At 47.9% G+C, this 27599-nt stretch overlaps 1 protein-coding gene across 1 annotated transcript in view; it reads left to right on the forward strand.

Moving 5' to 3' along the window:
- Positions 1-27599, forward strand: part of MED24 (mediator complex subunit 24) — a 69290-nt gene that overhangs the window by 30591 nt on the left and 11100 nt on the right. The window contains exons 17-23 of the mRNA XM_066587977.1: positions 1395-1576; positions 1763-1862; positions 3599-3774; positions 3881-4145; positions 9089-9270; positions 10258-10351; positions 14662-14761. Of these exons, the coding sequence (XP_066444074.1) occupies positions 1395-1576; positions 1763-1862; positions 3599-3774; positions 3881-4145; positions 9089-9270; positions 10258-10351; positions 14662-14761 (1099 nt within the window). The remainder of the gene's footprint in view (positions 1-1394; positions 1577-1762; positions 1863-3598; positions 3775-3880; positions 4146-9088; positions 9271-10257; positions 10352-14661; positions 14762-27599) is intronic.

A 27599-nucleotide genomic window follows, 5' to 3' on the forward strand; every position in this document is an offset into this window, starting at 1 on the left:
TCGCCACATTCCTACTGATCGCCTGGCCCACTGTCAGCGCAGCAGGGCTGGGCGTCTTCATCAGGGTCTGATCTGAAAGTATAGTAGGCGGCTTTACTCCCATTGAAACCTATGTGGCGCTGGAAGTGTAACAGGTGGTTTTGCTTCCAGTGTCTTCAATGGGAGTAAAGCCACCTATTACACTTCTGGCTCCAACCTTGATGACGTCATCCGGTCCTGCTGCACTGACTGTGGGCTGGGTGATTAACTGATTGGCATGGATCCCGATCAGCAGGTCCCCGCTGATCAACTATTGATCACCTATCCTGGCGATAGATCACCAGTAGTAACAGCCCAGAGAAGCTCTTTATCATTATTCAGTTTTCAAGGTGTCTTTGCAAGGGCTCATTGACAATGTAGGGCTAGGGCAAAAACATTAAGAGGGGTTGTCTAATGAATAGAAGTTATGCTATATCCATAGAATAGGGGATAGCTGTCAGATTGCTAGGAACCTCACCAACCATGAGAACGGTGGTCACAAAAGGGGTCTAATGAATAGAGTGGAAGTTATGCATGCACTGATCCATTCATCTTAATGGGACTGCCGGAGATAGCAGAGTTCAAGTGCTCATCAATTTCTGGCAGCCTCACCGATAAATGGATCAGTAGTGCACATGTACGACCGCTGCTCCATTCATTTGAATGCCATTGGGACCCCATTCTCTTGATCGGTTTTGTCCCCAGTGGTCTGAATGTAGGGCTGGAGAGCACTACAAAGTCACTTAAAAGAGTTGTCCCACAAACACTGGGTGTCCCAACAGTCAGACTCTCGCCATCTATTTGTAGGACAGCCCCTCTAAGTAAAACTAAGATGTCTTTTATGGCCGTAGAGTAACTGGAATTTGCTTTGATAAACCAAGGATGTTTTTCCTTAGTATTAAAGGAGTTGTAACAGGAACAAGTTTTACCACCAATCCACAGGATAGGTGATAAGAATGTGATCAGTGGGGTTTTCGCCACTGAGACTCCCATCGATCCTAAATACAGGGGTCCTTTGTTCTCCTCTCCCTCCTCACTGCAGACTCATTGCACCCCTTGCAGTGAGGAGGAGACTGAATGAGTGGCGGTTATGCATGTGCAGCGCCGCTGCAATAATTTTCAATGGGACAGCCAGAAATGGCAGAGTGTTTGTGCTTGAAGCAGCACCACGTATGTGCAATGCCGATCCATTCACTGTGCGTGAGTGCTTCAAGCCCGCAGTGACGTAAAAGGGGAACACGGGACCCCATTTCTCAGGATCGGTGGGGGCTCAGCGCTGAGACCCCCACTGATCAGGCTTTTATCATCTGTCTTTTGGAAAAGTGATGAAAGTTGGTCTTGATGCAACCCCTTTAAGACACAAACTTTTATTACAGATGATCCTGTCAGATGGGACTTCTGGTGGAGAGACCCCATTCTTTGAAAGCTGGATGCAGACGTGTATGCCGGGAGAGGGTAAAGTGCTCAACCCAGAACACCCCTGCTTCCGCCATCCTGATATCCCCAAAGTGGAAGCCTTGGTAGCTCTGCTCAATACATCCACAGAGATGAAGTTGGTGTATGTATTTGTATGCTTTAATGTCAGAGTAAGAACTGTAAAGCTGCTGTAATCCTGCCTAGCATTACAGATGCCGTTCTATCTATCTATAATTTATTTTAGGGGGGTTCATATCTGTCTGCGTAGAATAAAACTGAACTGCATGACTGCCCCGTACTTTGAAGCTTTTGTATATTTTTTTTGCAGTCAGACAAAGTGGCATGAAGTTTGTCTCAGTATTCCTGCAGCAATTCTCGAGGTTCACAATGCCTGGGAGAATGGAGTCCTGTCCTTTGAAGCCATCCAGGTATAAATCGGAGCTCTAACGTTAATGTTACTTCTTCCCAATGTTTATCATTCTGATACATGACATGCAAAGATTCTTAGTTATCTGTAAATGTATATTAGGTGAGGGGGGTATTGTTGTCTCATTTTATTGTAATTACACCGTGGGCCGGGCATCTGCCACCAGCATCTAACACTCCTGGCCAGTCTGTGTTGTGCCTATTGCATGGGTTCAGGGGGCAGAACCTGGCACAGAAATTCAAAGAACGGTAAAGAGAGAAAACGCATACCTGGCATATTACAGCTTATGAGTTTTGGCAGAAGTGTACCTTTTAAGGGTGTTAACCAGAGAGGAAAAAACCTACCTGATCCATTCCAGGTCCAGCGGTTTGGAAACCTCCACTTACGGCCTAATTCCTACATGGGTCACTTAGTGCGGATATCTCATTGTCAGTGACTACATCGCAGGGGTTGACTGATTGGTTCATTTCAGTAATTAAGCCAGCTTCATTCTCTTACTGCCAACACAGAGAGCAAGAGAGCCGACTTGGTTATTGAAATGAGATAGTCAGCCCCCTGCGATGCCAACATAGACAAGAGCTCCACACCATGTGACCTGGTGTCAGAACCAGGCGGAGGTAGAGGTGTCGATATCGCTGTACCCAAACTGGACTGGGTAAGTTTTTAGTTTCCTGGATGCCCCCTTTAAAAGGTGCACTCATGGAAAACCAACTAAACTATGTTATGCCGGGCGCAGGGCCTGACAGGTTCTAGGATTTCTCTTTTTCCTGTTCTTAGTATCTCTGTGCCATGCTCTACCTCTCAAGCCTTGCATTAGGTATAGCACAGTTTTGCCAGTTCAGGTGCAGTGGTACCAGTACCTCCACTTCTGGCTTGGTGTGGACCTCTCACTGTCATGGCATCATTAATTGGGCTGACTGACACTCTCATTTTATTAACTAAAGCCATTCCTGTGCAGAGTCCCATAAGAGGACTGGATTTAGTTATTAAAGTGAGCCAGCAAGTCGTCCCCCTGTATGATGTCACCAACAACGGAGGTCCGCGCCAAGTAGCCTGGTGTTGGAACCAAACCAGAAGTGGAGGTACTGGCACCCCTGTACCCAAACTCCATCAGGTAAAAAAATATTTTTCCTCCCTGGATGACTCCAATAAGTCTTCTGACTTTCCCCTAATACTTTGACACCAAGAGCCTTATCCCTTACCTAAGACATCTGAAGACTGATGCTTCTGTCACTCAGTTGAACTCAGACATTAAAGGTGTTTTCCACGCAAATACTATTGATTGGGACCCAAGCCAATCAGCTGAAAGGGCACCCGCTGTCAGCACGACAATACACAAGGGTCAGAGTGGAAGCACATTGCTCCAACCCCTGTATAGTGACCGTTTCTGGTAATTGCAGGCACAGCTCATTAAAAATCAAAGACAGCTGCGCGTGCGATTACTAGCGCCGGTCACTACACAAGGGTCAGGGCTAGCTGCTTCCGCTGTGACCTCTGCGCACTGTGGCACTGACTGCAGGTACCTGATCAGCTGATTGGCTGGGGTCCACCGCTCAGGACCCTGGCCAATCTACTTTTGATGGATCTATCCTGAGGATAGATCATCAATAGTATTTGCATGGAAAACCCTTTAAGCCCCCCTTTAAACATCGACTACTACTTTGTAGACATCAGGACTCTTTCTACCTTCCACCCTTCAGATATCTATACACTTAAACATTGTGTTGTGCATTACAGAAAATCACAGACAACATCAAAGGGAAGGTTTGCAGCCTGGCTGTGTGTGCCGTTGCCTGGCTAGTGGCTCATGTTCGCATGTTGGGTCTAGACGAGAGGGATAAGTCTCTGCAGATGATCCGGCAGCTGGGGACTCCTATGTATGGGGACAACATACTGCAGTTTTATAATGAGCGGTGAGCCTTATTACACTTCAGTCGTCTTGTATATAGGTGTTCCACTAGCTTCCTACATGTTCCCATTGCATTGCTCTCATTATCCATGTTTACTTTTATTCCCCAGAGTGATCATCATGAGCTCCATCTTGGAGAACATGTGCTCTGAAGTTCTACAACAGACAGCCACTCAGATCAAATTTGCAGTGACGGGAAGTGAGCCTGTGCCTTATGTCCACCGCCTGCCTTCCAAAAAGCCCATTAAAGAGGTCTTACACGGAGCCTTCAGCAGCACATTGGAGAAAGGCTGGGTGGACATTCGATCTCTCCACATTTTTGACACCTTGCTCCACATGGGAGGCGTCTATTGGTTTTGCAACAACTTGGTAAAGGTATGGGAAACTTTTATATGATGCTGGCTGCAGGCCACATTGGCAAAGCCCTATGAGATATGCCAGGTGGCCTGTGTGCTTTATCTCCTAACAAGGCCCATACCCCTTGGCATATATATTGCAGGGTAGTAGAAAGTGCCAGAATGTGCCTAGCAACCTTCTCTTCCACATTTCCAAATAGACAAGTGGAGGAAAATGTCTGCAAATCAACTGCACACTGCCCAATTTGTAAGCCACGCTGCCTATTGCTGCCCCAGACAATGTCCATTATCCATCAATGGATCTTTTTAAAAATTGTGCTCGGTACAAGAACTGTGCGAAATTACAGGATCTACAGAATGGAATGTATAAATCTCCCATATCATGTTATGTTTGGGTTATTTAACAAGGCGTTCCCATCCTGGATGTTTATAGCATATCACAGAATGTGCCATAAATGTCTAGTCGATGCGGGTCCCACCTCTGGGACCTGCATATTGGTCCAGAATTGGCCCTTCTGGTCGCATGCTGCGATTTGCCGTTCTCAAGCGGAGAATCGCTATGATTCTCCGCTCGTGAACGGGGGGCTGCGCTTTCCATAGCAACACTATGGAAAGCGTGCACTGCGGTCGGCACGGCCGGATTATCGCTGTGGGGAACGCAGTGAAAATTCGCCTGTGGACAGGAGCCCTAGAGGTATGTTAATGCAGGACAGATTTGCCATGGATGAAAATCTGCCATGTTTTTATACATAAAATCTGCTTTACAAATCTGCAGCTACTGTTGCAAATTTGCTGCAGATTTCAGCCTCTATTGAAATCTATGACAGAAAGTTTTCTACAGCAAATCTGATGCTAAAATGGACCGGCTGCAGATTTAAGTTCTGCATCCCAGGTCAGTTTCCACACTGATTTAAATGCGGGTTTTGTTCAGAGCTTAGATGAAATTCTGAAAACCTCTTCCACGCTGCTGCTGTAAATGCTGCGGATTTTACATGTGGCAAATCCGCCCCATGTGAACATGGCCTAATAGTGGTATCCACCGCTCATAGACTATCGTGGCGATCATTTAACAAATGCCATGAGCTTTTTCAATAGTTTTTCATGACTTGCCCAGTAAACGGATGCAATTAGTCTACAAGTGACAAATGTTATTCCTTTGATACATCCCTTACATACATGCTACAATGGTATCTGTTTATTGGATACGTGTAACGGATGCCTGTAACAGACACCGCACTGTGGTATCCAGAGCACCCAGGGGGTGCTCTTGAGGGGGGGGGGTGGAGAAATCTAGGGGGTTTGCGGGTCGGGGGATGGCATCCCCAAGGAGAGCACCCAGAAGGGGTGCTATTCCTAATCATTGTTTTACAAACTTGGTAAAAACTCATACATTGATTTGAGGGAATGCTGCCATCCAATAGGTGGTGCTGCAGAGGTATTGTTCCATCTTCCTTGTTTGCAGGTCTGAAGGAGAGATTTCACATTCCTTTCAGATTCCTTGTCACTGGACTAATTATTTACTGTTATGGTCATCCCTCCCTGGTATTTATCTAAATGCTATTGATCCCAACATGTCTGTGCCCTCTTACCCTCTGTTTCTGGTATTTATCTAGTGTAAATTAAGTTCATCATGTTTGGGTCCTCCCAGGTGATCATGTGTATTTATTAAACACGTATTTAGATTTGTTCCATTATAAGCCTGAGGAAGGACTCAGACCTTTGAAAGCTCGCTGTAACATCATGTATTTTTGTTAGCCATTAAAAGGTATCATATCTACAAGATTACTTGGTTTTTCATGCTGGGAACAATCACACTTTGTACTGGCGAACACGGTACCAAACCCCTTTTTTTCGTTTTACTGTGGTATCCGTTACACATAGGCGAATGCGTTTTTGAGGTTTTTCTTTAAGTATTTTTTTTACTGGACTTCATGATATGGAATACCTTAGGCTGCTATGGCAATGCATTCATTTTGAATGTACGTTGGGAGCTTTCCCTGTGTGTACGCTAAACCTAGGGCAAAAAAAGTAATGAGACCTCGGTCTAGCTGGTTCGTTATTAAATCTTTCCTATGCAGGAAAATGAAGGTATTAGGATAAAGGGCCAGTATACATATAAAGCAGGCTACAAATAGGTTTGGATAGCTTTACGTGTATCCCGGCCCTTTAAAATAACATTTAGTGAAAGATTTCATAAATGAAGCAGTTTCACAATATAACAAACAATCCTGATAAAGCTGACAGCTGAGAACAATAGCTGCAGCTCTGAATGTGACTCACTGGTCTGGAAAGTTGAGCAATAGTCAAACTCTAAGAGCCTTTTGTGCACGGAAGGATGATTTTGTGAATTTGCACACAGCCAACGATTGACTGACGAACGAGAATTCGCGCGATTCTCATTTGTCGTTCATTTTATACAGGCATTAAAATACTAGTTCGCTTGTTGGCACGTCTTTGCGTGTGAACAGCGAATTTTTTAGTCGTTCACATTCGCTGGTACAGTGAATGTGAATGAATGATATGTGAACGCAATTGCCATAGACGTCTTACTCCCAATGTAGGCCACAAAATAGAAGAGTAGCGGCAGCAGCAATGGTGTAAAAGAAGAATTTATTGCCCCATGTGCCACAGCAGGCAACGTTTCAACCCGAAGGCTTGAAAAAGACCTTAGGGTTGAAACGGTGCCTGCTGTGGCACATGGGGCAATGAATTGGCTTCTTCTTTTACACCACTGCTGCTGCCGCTACTCTTCTATTTTGTGGCCTACATTGGGAGTCAGATGTCCATGACTTCCCTATTAGTGGCTTTGCAGGACTTATCATCCCTCTCCCTGTATGGGATTTCTTTGAGAGTGCTGCTGGATTCTGCTGTTTAAGAATATAAAGTGCAGCGCGGGTCCTCGGCCCGAGTATCTGTGTGTGAAGTCACGATCGCTGCTTTATGTTGCTCAGACTGATTTTTTTTTTCTTAAAGGGGTTGTCCCGCGCCGAAACGGTTTATTTTTATTTTTTTTTTTTGCATAGGCCCCCCCGTTCAGCGCAGGACAAACCCAAGTGATGTGTTGAAATTTAAAAAAAAATTTTACTTACCCAAATCCCCTCTCTGCAACTTCTTCCTTCTTTTCCTCCAAGATGGCCGCCGGGATCTTCACCCACAATGCACCGCGGGTCTTCTCCCATGGTGCACCGTGGGCTCTGTGCGGTCTATTGCCGATTCCAGCCTCCTGATTGGCTGGAATCGGCACACATGACGGGGCGGAGCTACGCGATGACACGTAGAAGGGGTCGGAGCCAGAACGCCGCTCGTGCCCGGACCGACCAGAAGGGAGAAGACCCTTCTGCGCAAGCGCGTCTAATCGGGCAATTAGACGCTGAAATTAGACGGCACCATGGAGACGGGAACGCAGGGAAGGTGAGTATATAACTTCTATATGGCACATATTTCATGCACGATGTATATTATAAAGTGCATTAATATGGCCATACAGAAGTGTATAACTTAACTTGTCATCGCGGGACAACCCCTTTAAGTTTCTCTTCCCCATTAAGAAGGGAAGGAAATAATAACCACTCCGGAGCTTTTCTTCTTAGAATTGTGCCTAGTCATCCCTCCATTATTTCTCCTGGAAATATATGAATAAGTTGGCAACTGACTTGTTATTAGGTCACTTCCTACTCACTTTCCGAGATGCGTCCTGTGACACTTGTAGGGATGCACTCTATTACCAAGGGGAATGATAAAACCCTGTTGTCAATTTATTTGTATGTTGCCATGACGAATAACGGATGACCAGCACTGGGTTCTATAAAGGATGCTCCGGAGTTGGCTTTTATTGAGATGTGTTTTGCAATTATTTACTAAGATACTCTAGATATTTCAGGAGTCCCATTAAAAATAAAGGATTTCCAACACAACGATCATTCATCGGGTAAAATATAACGACGAGCAATTGTTTTAGGCGACCAATGACAGACTGTCCTTGTCTGGAGAGCGCTGCCTCCAGACAAGGACAGTGCCAGAAGTCCATGCCAGAAGTGCAAAAGGCTACAGTGATTTCAGTGGGTGTGCGCCCTCTATGACACTTCTGTCTTTTCACTGGCAGTTGGCTGGGCGATCAGCTGATCGCAGGGGATCCCGAGCGGCGGGTCCCTGATGATTAGCTAACAATTGACCTATCCTGAGGCTAAATCATCAATAGCATTTGCTTGAAAAAACTCTTTAAACCAACTTTTCCTCAACCTTAGTCTGTGTTTGGGCACCTTAAAGGGGAATTCCGGGCTTTGTTCACTGATGACCTATCTCAGGGCCATGGTCCGGACGAATTGGGGCAGTGCAGCGCTTCCATTGATTTCAATGGGAGTAAAGGCAGCGTTGCCCCTGTTTCTTCTGACCACTAATGACTCACATCCTGCCTGCTACACTGACAGTGGGCAACACACTGCTGGATAGGGGTCCCGAGCGACGGATCCCCATCCATAAACTACAGACAGCTTATCCAAGGGATAGGTCATCAATAGAGATGAGCGAGTATACTCGCTAAGGCACATTACTCGATCGAGTAGTGCCTTAGCTGAGTATCCCCCCGCTCGTCTCTAAAGATTCGGGGGCCGGCGCGGGTGACAGGTGAGTAGTGGGCGGGAGAGAGGGAGAGGGAGATCTCCCCTCCGTTCCCCCTGCTCTCCCCCGCCATTCCCCACCCCCCGCCGGCCCCCGAATCTTTAGAGACGAGCGAGGAGATACTCGACTAAGGCACTACTCGCTCGAGTAATGTGCCTTAGTGAGTATACTCGCTCATCTCTAGTCATCAATAATTAAAAAAAAGGAAAAAAGCCCAGAAAACCCCTTTCAATGTTAGGATGCTTATGAGCCTGGAGTGATGATTATAAGGAGTGTACCCGTATCATAAAGTGTCAGGTCCAACTACTGTACCTGCCCTGTGAGTAATTCTTCTCTTCTCTGCAGGAGCTACTTAAAGAAACTCGGATGGAATTTGCTTTGCGGGCGGTAGAGCTTCTATATGCTATCTTCTGTCTGGACATGCAGCAGCTCACACTCACTCTCTTAGGACATGTATTACCTTCCCTTCTAACCGACTCTTCTAAATGGCACACACTGATAGACCCGCCAGGACGGGCCCTTGCAAAGTGAGTAATCCCTCCCTTAGGAATGACTAGGAACATGGCTAAAGACTTGTGGACACTGGTGCAAAAGTTCATCTCCTAACCCCCTCGAAACTTCTCCTTACAGCAACAGCCAGCCTGGCAATGTTTCCTCTAAGCCTTTGTAGCTAGTAAGCAGTTAATGTACGTATCTCGGACTATGGCAGTTAAGAGGTTAATGTAAGGACCCCCTGATGGTCTGAGGCAGTGCATTGGTTGATGTAAAAACCCTGGTGGTCTAAGGCAGTGCATTGTTTGGTGTAAGGACCCCCTGGTAGTCTGAGGCAATGCATTGGCTGATGTAATTACTCCTGGTAGTCTAGGGCAGGGGTCCCCAACTCCAGTCCTCAGGGACCACCAACAGGTTATGTTTTCAGGATATCCTATGGTAAGAACACCTGTGGCAATGTCTGAGGCACCGACAATAATTGCATCACCTGTGCAACACTGAGGAAATCCAGAAAACACGACCTGTTGGCGGTCCCTGAGGACTGGAGTTGGGGAACACTGGTCTAGGGCAGTGAATTGGTTAATTGGTTGATGTAAGGACCCCTGGTGGTCTGGGGCAGGGACATGGTTGATGTAAGGACCCTTGGAGGTCTATGGCATACCAAGGGTGTGGGTGCTCAACTCTCAAGAGTACTATTATTATCCTGGCTGTAATTTCCTGTGTCTTCCCAGCACCAGTCATTGAGATGAGTGCAGGGAGGCGACTAAGCACTGTAACTGTACGACTGCAGAGTCCTATGATTGGGCAGAGTGATTTTGAAGTGCTCTTCCTGATAAGGGACCATTGAGTGTTAGTGTGATGAGGGGCGCTTGTGAGCCCAGCTGGCTTCGGGTCCTGGTTGCAAATGCGACCACTGTGACCCCTATAGCCACGCTATGAGCATGAATTTTTGCCACCATACCTATGTGGTATTACCACACTCCTCACTCTGCGTTGCTTTTTATGATTTTTTTTTTCCATAGATTGTCTGTGTGGTGCGCTATGACATCATACTCCACCCATAATAAAGGACAGCCATCGCCCCGGCAGAGGAAAAGACACAGAGAAGACATTGAGGTAACGAACAATGATCCATCATCATCTCATTAGTTATTGACACTGTGGAGAGGAAATGAGCGATGCTCCAACATGTGCACAGCAGGGATTATCCTATAAAACCACCACATAAGGAAGTGTAGAGAGTGACACGGACATAAGTCATGGATAGTTTCTTCATGTTTCAACTTCTACAGAGCCAAAGGGTCAGCACTGAGATTTTCATTGAAAAGTGAGGGTGGGAAAAGTCACTAGAGATGAGCGAACATGCTCGTTTAGAGCAATTAATCGATCGAGCATCGCTTTTTTCGAGTAACTGCCTAATCGAGCGAAAAGATTCGGGGGGCGCCGGGTGTGAGCGGGGGGTTGCGGGAGTGAGCAGGATGGGGGGGAGAGAGAGCTCCCCCCGCTACCCCATGCTCCACCCCGGCGCCCTCTGAACCTTTTCGCCCGAGTAGGCAGTTACTAGAAAAAAACGATGCTTGTTCGAGTAATTGCCCTAAACGGGCACGTTCGCTCATCTCTAGAAGTCACGCAACACCGATCTAACTCTGCTGTCCTGTACTTGTGCACATGCTTCTGTTTGGACTCTGTGGCATTTCATGGGTTGTCGGGAGTGTGCATTTCGCAGGATGTCCAATAGCTCCCAGAGAGGCCACCTCTCTGCAACACAATATAAGTGAATACGACGGCCCCTAGACATGCATAATAGCCTGAGAGCGGTCCTGTTCAGCTCCCTGTCCGGCCATTCCCTTCTGTTCTGCAGTGGAGGTGAAGTTGTTCTTGTCCGTGAGGCACCTATACATTGCTCAGAAGTACCCAAAAGGACTGTAAGGCCTCATGTCCACGGGCGGATTTGAATTGCAGAATCCGCACAGGACGATATGCAATTAAAGCTGGGCATACGCAGCTTTTTTAAAGAATGCGGATTTAGTTTGCGGACCTTCTCGTCTGGAAAACAAATCGCAGCATGCTCCATTTTGCTGCGGATCCTGCATGGACAGCTTCCATTAAAGTCAATGGAAGCCATGTGATCCGCGGCCTGTCTGCAATTGAATTGCGAACGGGCCGTGGATTCCGTGGGAAAGCAGGAGATTTTTATTTTTTTTTAAATCTCCAATGCGCATGGGCGGCGGTGCACACTTCAGCAGAGGAGAAAATGACGACCCGCGAAAGACCCGGACGGGTAGGTAGAGAACCCGCAGTGTCCTTGGCTGCGGGCAGGGTCGAATTCCGCTGCAGGTTTCAGCATGTGGAATCCGATCCACCCGTGGACATGAGACCCAAAGATACATTTACACACAACGATATTCGCTCAAAAGCCATCTTTTGAGCGATAGCCGTTGCGTGTAGATGTGTGCTCATCATGCACTTACCATGCACTTTTCGTTCATGGCTGAGTTCAGCTCAGCTTAAAATCCCTGGTCCCTGATAAGAGGGACCACATGCTGAGTTCTGCATGGGCAACACTGATGACATTTTTTCAGTTGCCATCCCACTAGAGAACAATAGCGGTGTATTTAGAGAACAGACCACCCACTGTTCTCTAAATAAATGCAAATGAAGCTGGTTAGATACTAATGGGCTGATTAACCCATTAGTACCTAATGCAAAATGATCACTCAAAACTGTCATTTTCTGTTGAATTTTGAGAGATCATCTGTGTGTGTGTGACCTTAAGAATGTCTACACTGAAACACTGTTATCTGGATATGCAAATCTAGAGATAAGGATGTTAATTAGAGTAATGGCCTTTTCACAGGTAAAGGGTGCTGCTGATATCACTGCTAAGGTCATTGGTGCTCGCGTAGAGCTTCGCCGCTGAGACGCGGGCTTCTCGCTCAGAGTTCCACCTTCTGTGTTAAGCAGGGAGCGTTTACAAAGAACAACAAGCCCGCCATCCAGCGATGGTTTTTAAGCTGTCTGAAAAACCTGTGCACAAATAATGAGCGATTTTCTGTGCATTTACACTGCACGGTTATCGCCTAAATTAGTTTGTTTGAATGAATTGTGCACGATAATCGTTACATGTTAATGGCCCATAAATTGGGTAATCCGATCAGGACTCTCTGCTGACTATCTGGTAGTAATCTGTAGACACCAGTGTCTCTACACAAATACAAGTCCATCCAGTAGTTTCAGCTCTGCTATTATACTATTACATGGCCATATGGGAAGCGTGCGCAGAGTTTACTATCACATGTAAGGATTTTGTATGGTCCACGACTTCAGAGACACTGGGAAAAAGGAAACTAGTGTGAGAGAAGAAAAAGGATATGGGAATACCCATTTAAAGGAAGCATAGAATAGAGGAGGTGAAATGTTGAGCTCAGAATGTCATCTTTTATATTTGAGTTTGTATTTTTTATTGAAAAAGCTTTTTAATTAGTTTTGGGGGTTGATAGAGAGAGCCTCGGATTCCTGCTTCCTCCACCCACTTATAGTGCGAGCCTTGGAATCCTGCTTCTTCTGCCCATTGTAGAGTGAGCCTGGGAGTCCTGCTTTCTTCTGCCCATTGTAGAGCGAGCCTGGGAGTCCTGCTTTCTTCTGCCCATTCCAGAGCGAGCCTGGGAGTCTTGCTTTCTTCTGCCCATTCCAGAGCGAGCCTGGGAGACCTGCTTTCTTCTGCCCATTGTAGAGCGAGCCTGGGAGTCCTGCTTTCTTCTGCCCATTGTAGAGCGAGCCTGGGAGTCCTGCTTTCTTCTGCCCATTGTAGAGCGAGCCTGGGAGTCCTGCTTTCTTCTGCCCATTGTAGAGCGAGCCTGGGAGTCCTGCTTTCTTCTGCCCATTGTAGAGGGAGCCTGGGAGTCCTGCTTTCTTCTGCCCATTGTAGAGCGAGCCTGGGAGTCCTGCTTTCTTCTGCCCATTGTAGAGCGAGCCTGGGAGTCCTGCTTTCTTCTGCCCATTGTAGAGCGAGCCTGGGAGTCCTGCTTTCTTCTGCCCATTGTAGAGCGAGCCTGGGAGTCCTGCTTTCTTCTGCCCATTGTAGAGCGAGCCTGGGAGTCCTGCTTTCTTCTGCCCATTGTAGAGCGAGCCTGGGAGTCCTGCTTTCTTCTGCCCATTGTAGAGCGAGCCTGGGAGTCCTGCTTTCTTCTGCCCATTGTAGAGCGAGCCTGGGAGTCCTGCTTTCTTCTGCCCATTGTAGAGCGAGCCTGGGAGTCCTGCTTTCTTCTGCCCATTGTAGAGCGAGCCTGGGAGTCCTGCTTTCTTCTGCCCATTGTAGAGCGAGCCTGGGAGTCCTGCTTTCTTCTGCCCATTGTAGAGCGAGCCTGGGAGTCCTGCTTTCTTCTGCCCATTGTAGAGCGAGCCTGGGAGTCCTGCTTTCTTCTGCCCATTGTAGAGCGAGCCTGGGAGTCCTGCTTTCTTCTGCCCATTGTAGAGCGAGCCTGGGAGTTCTGCTTTCTTCTGCCCATTGTAGAGCGAGCCTGGGAGTCCTGCTTCCTCCACCCACTTATAGTGCGAGCCTTGGAGACATGCTTCTTCTGCCCATTGTAGAGCGAGCCTGGGAGTCCTGCTTTCTTCTGCCAACTTGTGAAGAGAGCCAAGGACTCTTGTTTTCCTCCTCCAGCAATAAGTGTCAGCTTTTCCTGTATCAATTTATATGCAGAAGTTTGTGTCAATCACTGTGTGCGGGTGAGACCAGAAGGACCTATGGGATCTGTCTGAGTAGACTGAATTAAGCAGGACTCACAGGTTCTCTGTACCAGTAGGATGGGAGGAGGATTTATAGGCTCTCTCTATGAATCGGTAAAAGAGAACAGGACTCACAGGCTCTGTATGAGTGGCTGGGGCAATCAGGACTCTTCCGCTACTTTTATGAGTCCTGGAAGCAATTTAAATATCATTTCTGAATAAAATCCTAGTAAACTATACATCCCCATGCTCCATAGCTCACCTCTGTCCTATGCTGTCTTCACATAGGAGACCTGACAAATCCGTTTTAATATAGTGGTATTGCAGTTGGAACTTTGATACAGAAATCCAGAACCCTGCATGTAGGGACGAGAGAAAATTCTATCCATATTCAGCCACGACTAGGGTTCCAATATTAAAGCAAGTTACAGTCTGTACTACTGTCCTCGGCTGTATTAACAATGCTGCTGGTTTGTATTAGAAATTGACACCCCAGACAGCACTGAGCTAATGTAGCACATCAGATGTCTGTCTGTCTATCTCACATAAACAGAAGCAACAGTTGGTGAGACGTAAACTCCGTCTCCAGGCAATTAGAGAAATGGTTTCCTGGATTCTGGTAATGAGTCTTTATCACATTGTCATAAAGTAGCTTTGAATAATGTATCTTTGAATAAACAAGCTCTTCTTCCTTGTAGGATTACAGCAGCTTGTTTCCTCTGGATGACAACCAGCAATCTAAACTGATGCGTCTTCTCAGCTCCAATGAGGAGGAGCACACTGTGCAGGCCAACCCCAGTAAGTAGAGTCCTGGGTGCACATACAGAGGCGATTCCGTACTGGGGTGTTTGTGGAAGGATACTTTGTATGCAGAAAACCTCTCCTCTCTCCTTCCCTCCTGTGCTTCTTGCCCCTCATCATTGCACAGCAGGGTCCTGTTTGGAGAGACCTCCAATGTGGGGGTCTGGGGCCTCTCGCCCAGTCACCCAGTACCCTGCTCCGCACTAACCAGGAGCAGGAACCCTGAAACAAATGGGTGTCTTTTCCTTATGGAGACTTTTCTGCTTTGGCTTGTATCCCTACTCATGTTGCAAGGCCCGTTAAAGGGTCAGACATTGTAGGTTAGCTGCCTTTAAATAGTTGCTCCTAGAGAGACCTTCCTGGAAGGAGAGCTTATTTGCATACTTTTTTCCCAGGGGACCATTGCCTGGCCTATAAGTCTCTATATGCCTACTTGGCATTCTTCAAGTAGTACCCCTTCAGAAGCATGGATGGATACTTGTAGCAGGGGACAGATCTTTCATATATAATGCGTAGAGTCTGTGGATGAATGACTAGAGGTAAATGTGGACATCTGGAACTACTGTTCTCATCAGGTCTTGTTATGGCGCTTCACAGATCGCTGATTGAGATTTGATGGTTGGATGAAGTTCCTAGATTGCCAGGAATACGCGGGCTGTAATAACAGCTGCATTTTATTTGGACCCTTAAAGGAATAGAAAGAGATTAGATAAGAGGATCTACTTTTTTTTTTTGCAAGAAACAGCGCCACTCTTGTCCGTGAATATGTTGTATTATTAGACTATGTTGGGAGTCAGATGCTGGCTGAAAGAAATGTTCACCATAGCTAGTGCTGTGATGCCCACACTTGGGACTCCAAGTGCTGTCAGCGCTTTTTGGACATTTTGCATCTCGGGTCCCATCTCAAAAAATTGATATCCCCAACAGATACCAACCAGGCTGAAAGGACTTTTGTCTGTAAAAAGACTCTTTGGGACACATTTAGCATGTACGTCACAAGCTTTCCTGAAATGCGCGCTTAAACGGGTTGTCTAGTTATAACTAACTTTTAAAATTAAACCCAAATGGGTTAAAACAATAACACAAACAGTACTTATCTGTCCTCAGGCCTGGCGATCCAGCACTGCAGCTCTGCGATTCTCCTGGTTTCTGTTGACAGGTGACTGCTGCCTGCCAATCAGAAGCCCTAGTATCACTGCCTGTTCTCCTGGCATCAGCAATCACATCCTGGGCACCATGATGCCAGAAGTTCTAAACTGTGACTCTGCAGCCTCTGATTGGTAGGCAGTGGTCACCTGATTTCCGCTGTTAACACACACTGTGAGAATCACGGGGCTGAAGCTCTGGATCGCCAGGACTGAGGACAGGTGAGTACCGTTTGTTTTATTGTTTTAACCCATTTGGCTCTAATTTTAAAAAGTTAGTTTGTAACCGGAGAACTCCTTTAATGTAGGGGGAAAACATAGGGGGAAATCCATTAAGACCGGCTTTTCAAAATCTGATCTTAATATTCTTTTCATCAGCACATAAAGCTTTATGAGTTTCCCGTATAGCGTGAAGCCAACCTTACGTCCTCTCATACATAAACATTTGCAAAGATGAGGATCAGCGGACAAGCTCGTTTCTGTTTACCCAACGGGCCAGAATTTGGCTCCCGCAGCTTGTGATGCTCTTATACCTGCTATAATACCGCTGTTTGTGTTGAGTTTCTTTGGTATCACATCCTGGTGGCGGAGACACACCCAGCCGCGGCCTCTTGAGAATTCCCCTCTGGGGAGACAATAGTTCTGGATTACAGGACTTGGCACCCGGCACTTCATCCGACGTCATGAGTAAACACAATCCCAAGTTCCAGATTTCTGACTATTTCATGTTTGAGGACCATTTCCTCTTTCTCTTGCACAATTCCCCTCCTCACCTGTCCGGATCAATATATGTGGGGTGACGTCTGCAAGCTTGCACGTGCAGCGGCTCATCGATGTAGGCACGTGCCTTTATAGTAAGACCTTCTTAGGAAAGCACAAGCTTTCACCACTGAAGGATACTTTTATGTCTCATCATGGTTCTTGCCATGTCACCAGTGATTGCATATATGCATCATTCTCTGGTTTGGACTTTCAATACAAGGGTTATTGGGATTGTCAGGTTACAAAAAGATGATTTTTTTACTCACCGTAAAATCTATTTCTCGTCTCGTCATTGGGGGACACGGCAAAGACCTTGGGATGTAGCTACTGCCACTAGGAGGCGACACTACGCACAAAAGTGTTAGCTCCGTCCGCTGGCTATATCCCTCCGTGCCGATACCTGGCTAATCAGTTTGTATGCCAGCAGTAGGAGCAGCCATGCGGGAACGGAAAAAAAACCCAATAGTTACCAATTTGACACAAAGGTTCTAACTGTAATGAAAACACAGCACCACGAGCAACTTACAGAACCAGGGTCCAGGTCAGGACAAAACACGGTGTCATATGGAAAAGAAGAAAGGGTGGGTGCTGTGTCCCCCAATGACGAGACGAGAAAGAGATTTTACGGTGAGTAAAAAATCTTCTTTTCTCGCTCGTGTCATTGGGGGACACAGCAAAGACCTTGGGACGTTCAAAAGCAGTCCCCAAGGGAGGGAAAAAGGAAAATCCCCAACGCACACGTGGTCAGTTTACAGCCGTCTGTAACCTTTCGCCTAGCAAAGCGTCAGCTGACGCAAAAAGTGTGAATTCGGTAGAATTTAGAGAAAATGTGTAGGGACGACCAGGAGCCCTCCTACACACTTGCAAGGCGGAGGCACCATTGCCCACCGCCCATGAGGCTCACAACGCCCTGGCAGAGTGTTGTCACCCGAAAACGGCGATATCTTACCCATAGCCAGGGAGGCCTCAACCAGCACCGATCCAGCGTGAGAGGACAACTTGGACGACTCGGACACTACGGTATCACGAATAGAGAGTCAGAGCGTCAGAATGACGAAGTATGTTCCATATAGATCTTCAGAGCTCGCACTAAGTCTAAAGCGTGCAGAGTCCGTCGCCTTGGGTGAGCTGCCACCAGACAGGGCGACGGCAGCACAATGTCCTCATTGATATGGAAAGACAACACCACGTTGGAGAGGAAAGAAGGAACCAGACACAATACAACCTCATCCTGGTGAAACCCTGTAAAGGGTGGCTTCACCGTGACCTCGGAGACCCATCGTTGGGAAGCAACCGCCACCAGGAAGGCTACCTTCCAGGATAATAACCGCCATGTTACCCTTGCTAAAGGTTCGAACGGATGATCCTGTAGGGCGTCCAAGACTAGATTCAAATCTCAAGGTGGTACAGGGGAGTGAAACGGGGTTGCGGTGTGAGCGACTCCCAGCAGAAAAGTGCGCACAGCTGACCTGGATGCCAAGGGGCACTGAAAAAGAACAGACAAGGTGGTTATCTGTCCCTTGAGGGAACTGAAGCTGAGCCCCATCTCCAGCCCATCCTGGCACCAAAGGACAAGCTCTCTCCACACGCGATTATACAACCTCGATGAGGACCGCTTCTTAGCCTTAAACATCGTTTGGATGACCAGGTCCGAAAAAACTAGATTTTGTAACTTACCTAAAATCTCTTTGTCACCCATATAATTGGGGGGGCATGGCTTTGACCTTAAGAAGTTCAAGAACAGTACCCAAGGGGTGGGAATACATAAGCAGCTGCATGTAAAGAAGCAAAATCAGCTTTTTAACCGCAAATAGGTGTCTAGGCATTCTGCATGCTCAGAGAGAGCAAAAACGGTGTCCGAGAACCAGCCCACCACCGACAAAAAAGGGGAGCTACCGATGAGGAGCTTCCCTGAGGCACCCGTTCTAGAAATATGTGCCGTAACACAGCCTAAACATATGGTGTCCCTGCACTGCCACGAAGCGGTGCTAGTACGAGGAAACCCCCACAGAAAGACCAAGACTCCACCAGTGTTGTCAGAATGAGGCACCCATCTAGAAATATTGGCTCCACCAATGTTGTCAGGAGCAACAGCGGAGAGCCAGGGTGACCGAAGAACCTCCACCCAATGGCGCATCCCGCTTAGTAGAGAGAAGCGTACATCGGGTGAGCTAAACGTGACATCAGTACCATCAGAAAGAGGGGATGAAACCAAAGAGCTGGGGCCTCTTGACAGGCGACCTACTTGCCGGATGTGAGCCCCGCTGTTCCTTTCGCAAAATCCTCTGGAGTTGGGAAGGCGAGCACTAAAAATTGAAAACAGTATTAGCGTATACCATCTCATAGTCTCCTGCTAGCACAGGAGGATCGCAGCGCGCTACTAACTCCTTCTGATTAAATGCTTGGTCTCCCCAACGGTGCTCTTACCTGCGTAGGAAGGCTACATGGAAAAACACTGTAGGAGTGAAGTCGCAGACCGCTCTGACTACAGAATACTCCTAACGGCAGGAGCCCTGACATGCATAGTAGGGGAGAATGTGAGGCCCGTTCGACTTGAGTGACCCACGTCCACATTGACACGGCTGACTGGCCTCCTAGAAAGCCACGGATGCTGGTTTGGTTCCGAGGCTGCCAGGAGAAGGACTGGACCCATATTGGATCAGCATGTCAGAGCTGACTGGAGGAGAGCTAGTAGATGGATCTACCGCCCCCAGCACCCTGTTTGAGGAGGCACCCCCCAGCCTACCACTATCCTGACTGGATGTCCATCCCACACAGTGGTGTGAGTGCACATAGTATGCGTCTACTCCTGTCAGTGAGAAAAGTGCTAAAGCTGCCTGCAAGGACCGTGCAGACGGGCCATCATAGGGAAGCTAGCTGTCAGGTACAGCTCCCCCATTCGAGTGTGGAAAGAAAAAGCAATATGTCCGTGGACTTCTTGTGCCCAGTACTCCTTCCCTAAGGAAGGAACTACTGATGTCAGCAGGCCCGGAGTACTGCTGATACCCAGTATGAATATGGCTGGATGTAATCTTGTACTGCATGGAGAGCGCACTTGGCACATGCTTCTTGCCTGCCAGTCATGGACACGGACAATTGCGTCAAGGCTGCCTGCAGAGAACCACAGGAGGCACCCCTCGGTGAGCTAGCCGCTAGGCAAGGCTCATCCCGGACTGTCACAGACCTGAAGGGCGTTGAGTCCAGAGGCTCCCTGTGCGAATACTCCTTCCGCATGAAGGGTACCACAGGTGTCAGCATGGCCGGAGCCATGCTGCAATTAGTTTACAAGATGAGATCTTCTCCGGCTAGATGCCTGTGGTGAGAGCACACATAATACGTGGCTCTGGCCGGCTCCTGTCCATGTGTCGAGTACACGGACACTGCGCCAAAGCTGCCTGCAGGGAACTGCAGAAGGGGCAACCGAAGAGGTACCAACAGGCAAGGCTCCACCCAGTGAGCGATGAGTCCGGGGACTCCCAATGCGGGTACTCATCCCACATAAAGGGTACCAGGTCTCAGCAAGGCCGGAGCCATGCTGGCAATTAGTTAGAACACTGTTATCCGTACGACGAGATATTCTCCGTCCGGATGTAATCTCGTACCGTAGAGAGAATGCACATAGTATGTGGCTCTGGCCGGCCCCTGACTGCATGTCATCCTGGATACTAAGATACAGGGAACTGCAGGAGGGTCACAGGCGAGGCTCAACCCGTATTCTCTGTTGGATGCAAATCTTGTCATGTGGCGAGAGCGCATTGGTATGTGGCTCTGGCCGGCCCCTGTCCACGTGTCATCCTGGACTCAGACACTGCGGTACGGCTGGCTTCAGGGAACTGCAGGTGGGGCAATAGCGGAGCTACCGATAGGTTAAGCTCAGCCCAGTCTGGAGTGGGCATAGAAGGTACCACAGGTCAACTTAACTCAAACACAGTTGTTCGCCACACGAGATAATCTGTAGCTCGGTGTAAATCTTGTACCATGTGCAGGTACTCTTCCCCATGTGGGAGGAACCACAGGTCTCAGTAGGACCAGAATCACGCTAAGGTTGACCGCGTTCGCCTTCCTGAGTAGGGGTAGATTGGAGAGTTGTACTACTCCATCAACCTACAGAAGGAGGTGGAGCCATGGCACCTAGGAATGGTGAGGGGGAGGGGGGGATACCTGAATTGTTCAAACACCATAGAACGAGTGGCAGCCAATACCTACATGCCCATGGCAGTCCAACCGAGCCATGACCGCATGCAGAACACACCTGGCTACACAGAAACTGCCACGCAGCGTTTCTCCAACCAGAACAGACATACAGAAGTACACAGTTCACACAGAACAGAGCCTGTGCAGAGAAGCAGCAGAGTGACCCTGCTTATGACACAGTTCACACAGTACAGAAATGCACACGAGCAAGACTAACAAGGAGCACAGACTTTGGGAATTGGCTGACTGAAGCACCACACCCGGCCAGCACATCAAGCACACCTGTGAACAACAGATCCCAGCAGCCAACTCCATTTTATTTTTTTTACCGCAAGTGTAGGCATATCTCGCCATCGTACCTGAACGCACAGGCGCCAGGGAGGATGGACTGCAAGGACCCCTGTGAGCTGGAGGCTTACCTTGCTTCCAAGGACGGGCGTGCCCCTCCCTGACCAATTATGCCTACCGGAAGCGTCCTGGGAGACTAATATCCCGCGATCCAGTTTACCCAGAATTGCGCCAGCCGCCTGTGTGAGGTCACACACAGCAAGAGACAGGGTGCAGGCCCATTCTGGCTCAACCGCAGGTGAGGGCTGAATGGGGGGGGGGGGGTGCCTGAAGGCTGTTATCAACCTGTCCGCATGCGAACTTTGTATTACAGCGAGAGCAAGCATAATGTTACTCTGGCTGGTCACAGTCCGGACACGTAAGCACTAATTTCCGCCCGTGTGCATTCACCCTAAAACACTGCCCCAAGCCTCCATTCATTTTAATGGGGCTATGAGCGTTTATAACATGCGCCAAAACGAATGCTGTATGTTCTATTTTCAGCATTGCAGCGCGTTTTTGAAGCCCTGCGTCGCCCAGTGAAATGGATGGGGTGTGTTTAAAAACGACGTTAACGCTGTAAAACACTGCTTACTTTGTCACCGGGAGGAAAAAGAAAATGGTGGCGACCTCAGCTTGCTTCGCCTGTGTTGTTACTGAACAATATATGCTGAAAAAAAGTAGCGTTTTTACGAACGCTTGGCCTAACAGTTTTACTTTTCTAGCAACGGAGTTCTGTGAGGGCTTGTTTTTTGCAGGAGAGTTGGCCTTTAGTCTGCACATACATCTGCAAAGATCTATGTGCAGATTAAAGGCCAATAATGACCACCCTAAAAAGGAGTATTGGTGGTCTCTAATGGAGTTAAAATTTGATCCAAATGAGTTAAAGGGGTTGTCCCGCGCCGAAACGGGTTTTGTTTTTTTTCAATAGCCCCCCCCGTTCGGCGCGAGACAAACCCAATGCAGGGGTTAAAAAAAAACAAACGGATAGTACTTACCCGAATCCCCACGCTCCGGTGACTTCTTACTTACCTTGCAAAGATGGCCGCCGGGATCTTCATCCTCGGTGGACCGCAGGTCTTCTGTGCGGTCCATTGCCGATTCCAGCCTCCTGATTGGCTGGAATCGGCACACGTGACGGGGCGGAGCTACAAGGAGCAGCTCTCTGGTACGAGCGGCCCCATTCAGAAGGGAGAAGACCGGACTGCGCAAGCGCGTCTAATCGGGCGATTAGACACTGAAGATTAGACGGCACCATGGAGACGGGGACGCCAGCAACGGAACAGGTAAGTGAATAACTTCTGTATGGCTCCTAATTAATGCACAATGTACATTACAAAGTGCATTAATATGGCCATACAGAAGTGTATACCCCAACTTTGTTTCGCGGGACAACCCCTTTAAAACATTAAAAGCAGTGATACTTACCCATCCTCGGCTCTGCTGATCCAGCACTGCAGCCCTTCCGTCCGCCTGGTCATTTATTGTGAAACGGACACCATGTAACTGCTGCAGCCAATCAGAGGCCACACCGTCAGGTGCCGTTCTCCTGGCATCATGGCCCTCGGCATCTGAGTGGTGATGCCAAGAAAACAGCACTCAACCACTTTGGCCTCTGATTGGCTGAGGCGGTCATGTGGTTTCCATTCTACAGCAATGACCAGGGGGACTATGGGTCTGCAGTGCTGGATGGTCATGGCAGAGGATGGATAAGTACCCCAACTTTTATTAGTTTAACCTCCTTTTAATATACCACAAATGCTATTTGTGCAACTGCACAGGACTGGTGGTCCGCTGCCACACTACAGGGTCTTGCACTTATCTTGGATTAGCTGTAGTAGAGCCAGAGGCTCACATACAAATACAGAGGGCTATTCCGTTATTGCCCAGCCATGACGGAGCTCTTTTTTTGGAAGGAACTTGTTAGCTCTCCTGAGAAGTCTGATTTTGTAAATACTTGTAATGCCACGAAATAATGGAGCATATTTTCTAAGAACTCTGTATTGTGCAATTCCTCAGTTATTCATTCTGAAAGTATCACACAAGTGCTAGCGGCTGCTGTTAATGCGCACTCTTTACTGTTAATTGCTGCCTGCACCTCGACTTGTAACCTCAGCCTGGCAATTATCAGCATATTGTGAGTGTTAGCGGCACCCTACCACTGTCCAATCAGTGCTGGAAGTGTGCAGGGACACCCCCTTGGGAGATGGAGAATGGTAACACTCAGTTGTCAATTTATTCATATATTTTCAGGAGGAATAACGGAGGAACGACTAAGAGTTCTAAAAAAAATGCTCCAGAATTAGACTGATTCAAAAAAGAATGCTGCAAAAATAAAGTGGCTTTCTTCATGCATGAATTCCTATAGAGCAGCCAGAAGGCATGAAAAGATAGAAGAACTGTTAGATGTGGGCGCCGTTGGTGACACAGTAGATGTAAAGTCGGTAGTCCAGTTTTGCCCAGTCACATCCCAGCATATCCTTAGTTATTGGTTCCACTGCAGCAGAGATGGTTGCTTTAGGTTGTCTAGAGTCACCAGCAGCACCCACATCTACCATCTTTAAGGTTCATTAAAAACATGAAGAACTATATAGTAACATAGTGTGTAAGGGTAAAAGAAAGACATACGTCCATCCAGTTAAGCCTGTTACCCCCCAATGTTGATCCAGAGGAAGGTGCAAAACTCCAATGAGGTAAAAGCAAATTTTCCACATATGAGGGAAAAAATTTCCTTTCCTGACTCAATCTGGCAATCAGAATAATCACCAACCCTTTAAACCTAATCAGTGACTATAACATATAATATTATAACACTCAAGAAAGGTGTCCAGGCCCCTCTTGGAGTCTTTTATTGAGTTTTCCATCACCGCATCCTCAGGCAGAGAGTTCCATGGTCTCACTGCTCTTACAGTAAAGAACCCCCTTCTATGTCGGTGTAGAAACCTTCTTTCCTCTAGCGTAGAGGGTGCCCTCTTGTTACAGTCACAGTCCTGAGTACAAATAGATGATGGATAGATAGATCTCTGTATTGTCCCCTGATATGATTATACATAGTTATTAGGTCGCCCCTCAGCCATCTTTTTTCTAAACTAAATAATCCCAATTTTGATGACCTCTCTGGGTATTGTAGTCCGCCCTTTCTGTTTATTACTTTAGTTGCTCGCCTTTGTACCCGCACAGGCTCTGATATGTCCTCCTTGAGTACCGGTGCCCAAAACTGTCCACAATATTCTACGTGTGGTCTGAAGAACAATGCTCTCATCATGCGCCCCTAGACCTGTTTTGATGCATCCCATGATCTTATTTGCCTTGGCAGCAGCTGCCTGACACTGGTTGCTCCAGTTAAGCTTACAGTTAACTAAAATCCCCAAGTTCCTTCATATTACCCAGTGGTTTCCCATTTAGTGTGTAATGATGACATGTATTTCCTCTGCCCGTGTGCAGAACCTTACATTTATCAGTGTTAAACCTCATTTGCCATTTTTCTCCCCCCAACATTTCCAGATCCTGGACAGCTGCCTTACATCCTCTCTAGTGTTAATTTCTTTACATAGTTTTGTATCATCTGCAAATATATATATTTTACTGCATAGGTCCTACCAGGTCATTAATATATTAACCCCTTAACGACGGCCCCATCGGGAAATTACGTCCTCAGAAAGTGGGCCTTAATCCTAGAGGACGTAGTTTTATGCATCCTCTTTGGATTGATGCCCACTTGCCTGAGGACGTGACAGCTCCATGCTGTCGGTGCCCGCAGGTAGCCGACAGCATGGAGCTGTCATCCCAGGATGCGGGCAGTCCCCCCCCGGAATTGCGATCGGCGCTATAAAATGAATAGCGCCGATCGCAAAAAAGTAAACAAAACAGTGTAAAAAAGTAGTAATTCAGCTGCTATGATGGATCGGATCCATCACGGCAGCTGAAAATACTCACACGGCTTGTCGGCGGTGTCCCCCGGAGATCTGGTCCTCCTGGACCCGCCGGCGGCCTTCTGCGCATGCGCTCCTGACGATGACGTCAAGCGCACGCGCAGAAGCCCGGGTGTCCCCGGCAAATTTAAAATCTCCTGGCTCCCGGCTCCTGAAGGTAGCCGGGAACCAGGAGGTGTTACCGGGGTCCACTGTGAGCGGTCCCCGGGCCCGCGATCACCGCTATCCATTGCGATAGCGGTGATCGCGAAAAAGTTTAAAAAGTAAAACAAAAGTAAAGTTTCACCTCCCCTCATGGATCGGATCCATGAGGGGAGGTGAAGATACTCACCCCCGGTCCTCTGCGATGTCCCGATGTCCCGGGACCCGAAATCCCCGTCTGCGCATGCGCGCCCGATGATTGACATCGGGCGCGTGCACAGAGGGGCTCGAGCCCCGGGAAATTCAAAATTGCTCTGCTCCTGGCTGCCATGTGTAGCCAAGAGCAGAGGGATGTCACCAGGGACATGATCACTGTCATCCAATGGATGACAGTGATCATGTAAAGTAAAAAAAAAAAGTGCAAAAAGTAAAAAAAAATAAATAAAAAAAGGGGTAAAAGGTAAAAAAAAAAAAGTGCAAAAAGTAAAAAAAAAGTTAAAAAAAGCTTGCGTTTCATCTCCCCCCATGGATCATATCCGTGAGGGAGGATGAAATGACGTACCTAAGGCCTGCGGATTTATCCGCGGACCTCAACCCAGCTTCTGCGCACGCTCCCGTCACCAATGTGGCAGGCGCATGCGCAAAAGCCGTGGTTTTTTAAAATCTCCCTGCTCCTGGCTACAAAACTTAGCCGAGAGCCTGGAGATTTCACGGAGGGCCGCGGTGAGCGGTTCCTGATCACGTGTTCGCCGTTATCCAAAGAATAATGGCGATCACGTAAAAGTTAAAAAAAGGTGAAGCTTCATCTCCCCTCACTGATGCGATCGGTGAGAGGAGATAAAAATTTTTACCGGAGGCCTCCATATTTGCACCCCGACGCAATCTTCTTCCGTGAACTTTCCCGTATTCTGCGCATGCGACCGCTGGCAAAACACTGGACACATGCGCAGGAGTCGGGGAGCCCAGGAAACTCAATATCTCCTTGCTCTCGGCGACCAACGGTCACAGAGAGCCTGGAGCAGTGACGGGTGGCCTCGTTGAGCGGTCCCCGGTCACGTGATAAAAAGGTAGCGATCTACCTTTGGCCGGTCTCACATGACCGGATAGGAATTACGGATTCCGCATGCGTTTGATTAGCGGTAATACGCAGATCAATCGCATTGGATTACACAATTCCGCTCACATTAGCGGGTTGGAATTGCGTAATCCACTCGCAGAAAAGAGAACGCAGCAGGTTCTATTTTACCGCGGATATCGGCAACATAGAGCCCATTGTGCTCCATGGTCGTGGATATACCCGCAGCCCATACGCAACTACATTGTGTACGGGCTGCAGGTACCCGCGTCATCGCTAAGCGACGGTGCGGGAAATACAAACAACAACAAAAAAAGTGTACTGCGCATGACCGCCCGTGTAAGTACGCAGTTATGCGCAGTACATTACGCGGCCGTACGCAGGGTCACAGCCGGGCTCACAGCCGGGATCCACCTACGGCTGTGTGAGCCCGGCGTTATTCAGACCGCTACCTGTAATACGCAATTTACAAGAAGCCCCGGGAACACTCGCCTTCCTGCAGTTCCAGGAGCAGCTTGTTGAGCGCCTTCTGTGTGAGACCGCCGCACCTCGTCAAGCTTACGGAGACTCACGGAACGCCACTATTTACACCCCATACCCGCTACTGAGGTCAAAAAATGACTCCCAAAAAGCATGAGAGGAGGGGGGATACCCGGTTTTATTGCCCCATGTGCCCATCCCAACCAGCCTCCATAATTACCCGTCTTTGGAAATACTACACAGTTCACATTATTACTTTTATCTAAGATTTGGGGAACGCCGAAAAGGGCGTGGGGGGGGGGGGGGGATTTTAGGGAGTCTGGAATTTATTCACCATCCAACTGGTGTTCCCTCCATTACAGGCCTTGCCATGTTTCCTGTAAGTAGATTAGGGCGACAATGGGTATGTTTTTGAACACGGGACAAACGGGGGTATCCATTTGGGGGTGAACGTCTTCATTCCTATGTAAACTGTACAAAAAAAACAGTTTTTAAATTGACAAAATTGCCAAAAAAATGAAAATTGTAATTTTTTTCTTCTGCTTTGCTGAAATTTATTCAAATACTGTGTGGTCAAAATACGCAGTACACCCCTAGATGAATTCGTTAAGGGGTCTAGTTGTTAAAATGGGGTCATTTGAGGGGGTTCTTTATCGTTTTGGACGCTCAATGGCTCTATAAGTGGGCAATGGGGCCTGGAATTTATTCGGTTGTACCCTAAAATCCAACGGGTGCTCCTTCCATTATAGGCCTAGCCATGCGTCCTTTAAGTAGATTAG

The sequence above is a fragment of the Eleutherodactylus coqui genome, chromosome 13 (assembly GCF_035609145.1).
Source record: "Eleutherodactylus coqui strain aEleCoq1 chromosome 13, aEleCoq1.hap1, whole genome shotgun sequence".
Lineage (NCBI taxonomy): Eukaryota > Metazoa > Chordata > Amphibia > Anura > Eleutherodactylidae > Eleutherodactylus > Eleutherodactylus coqui.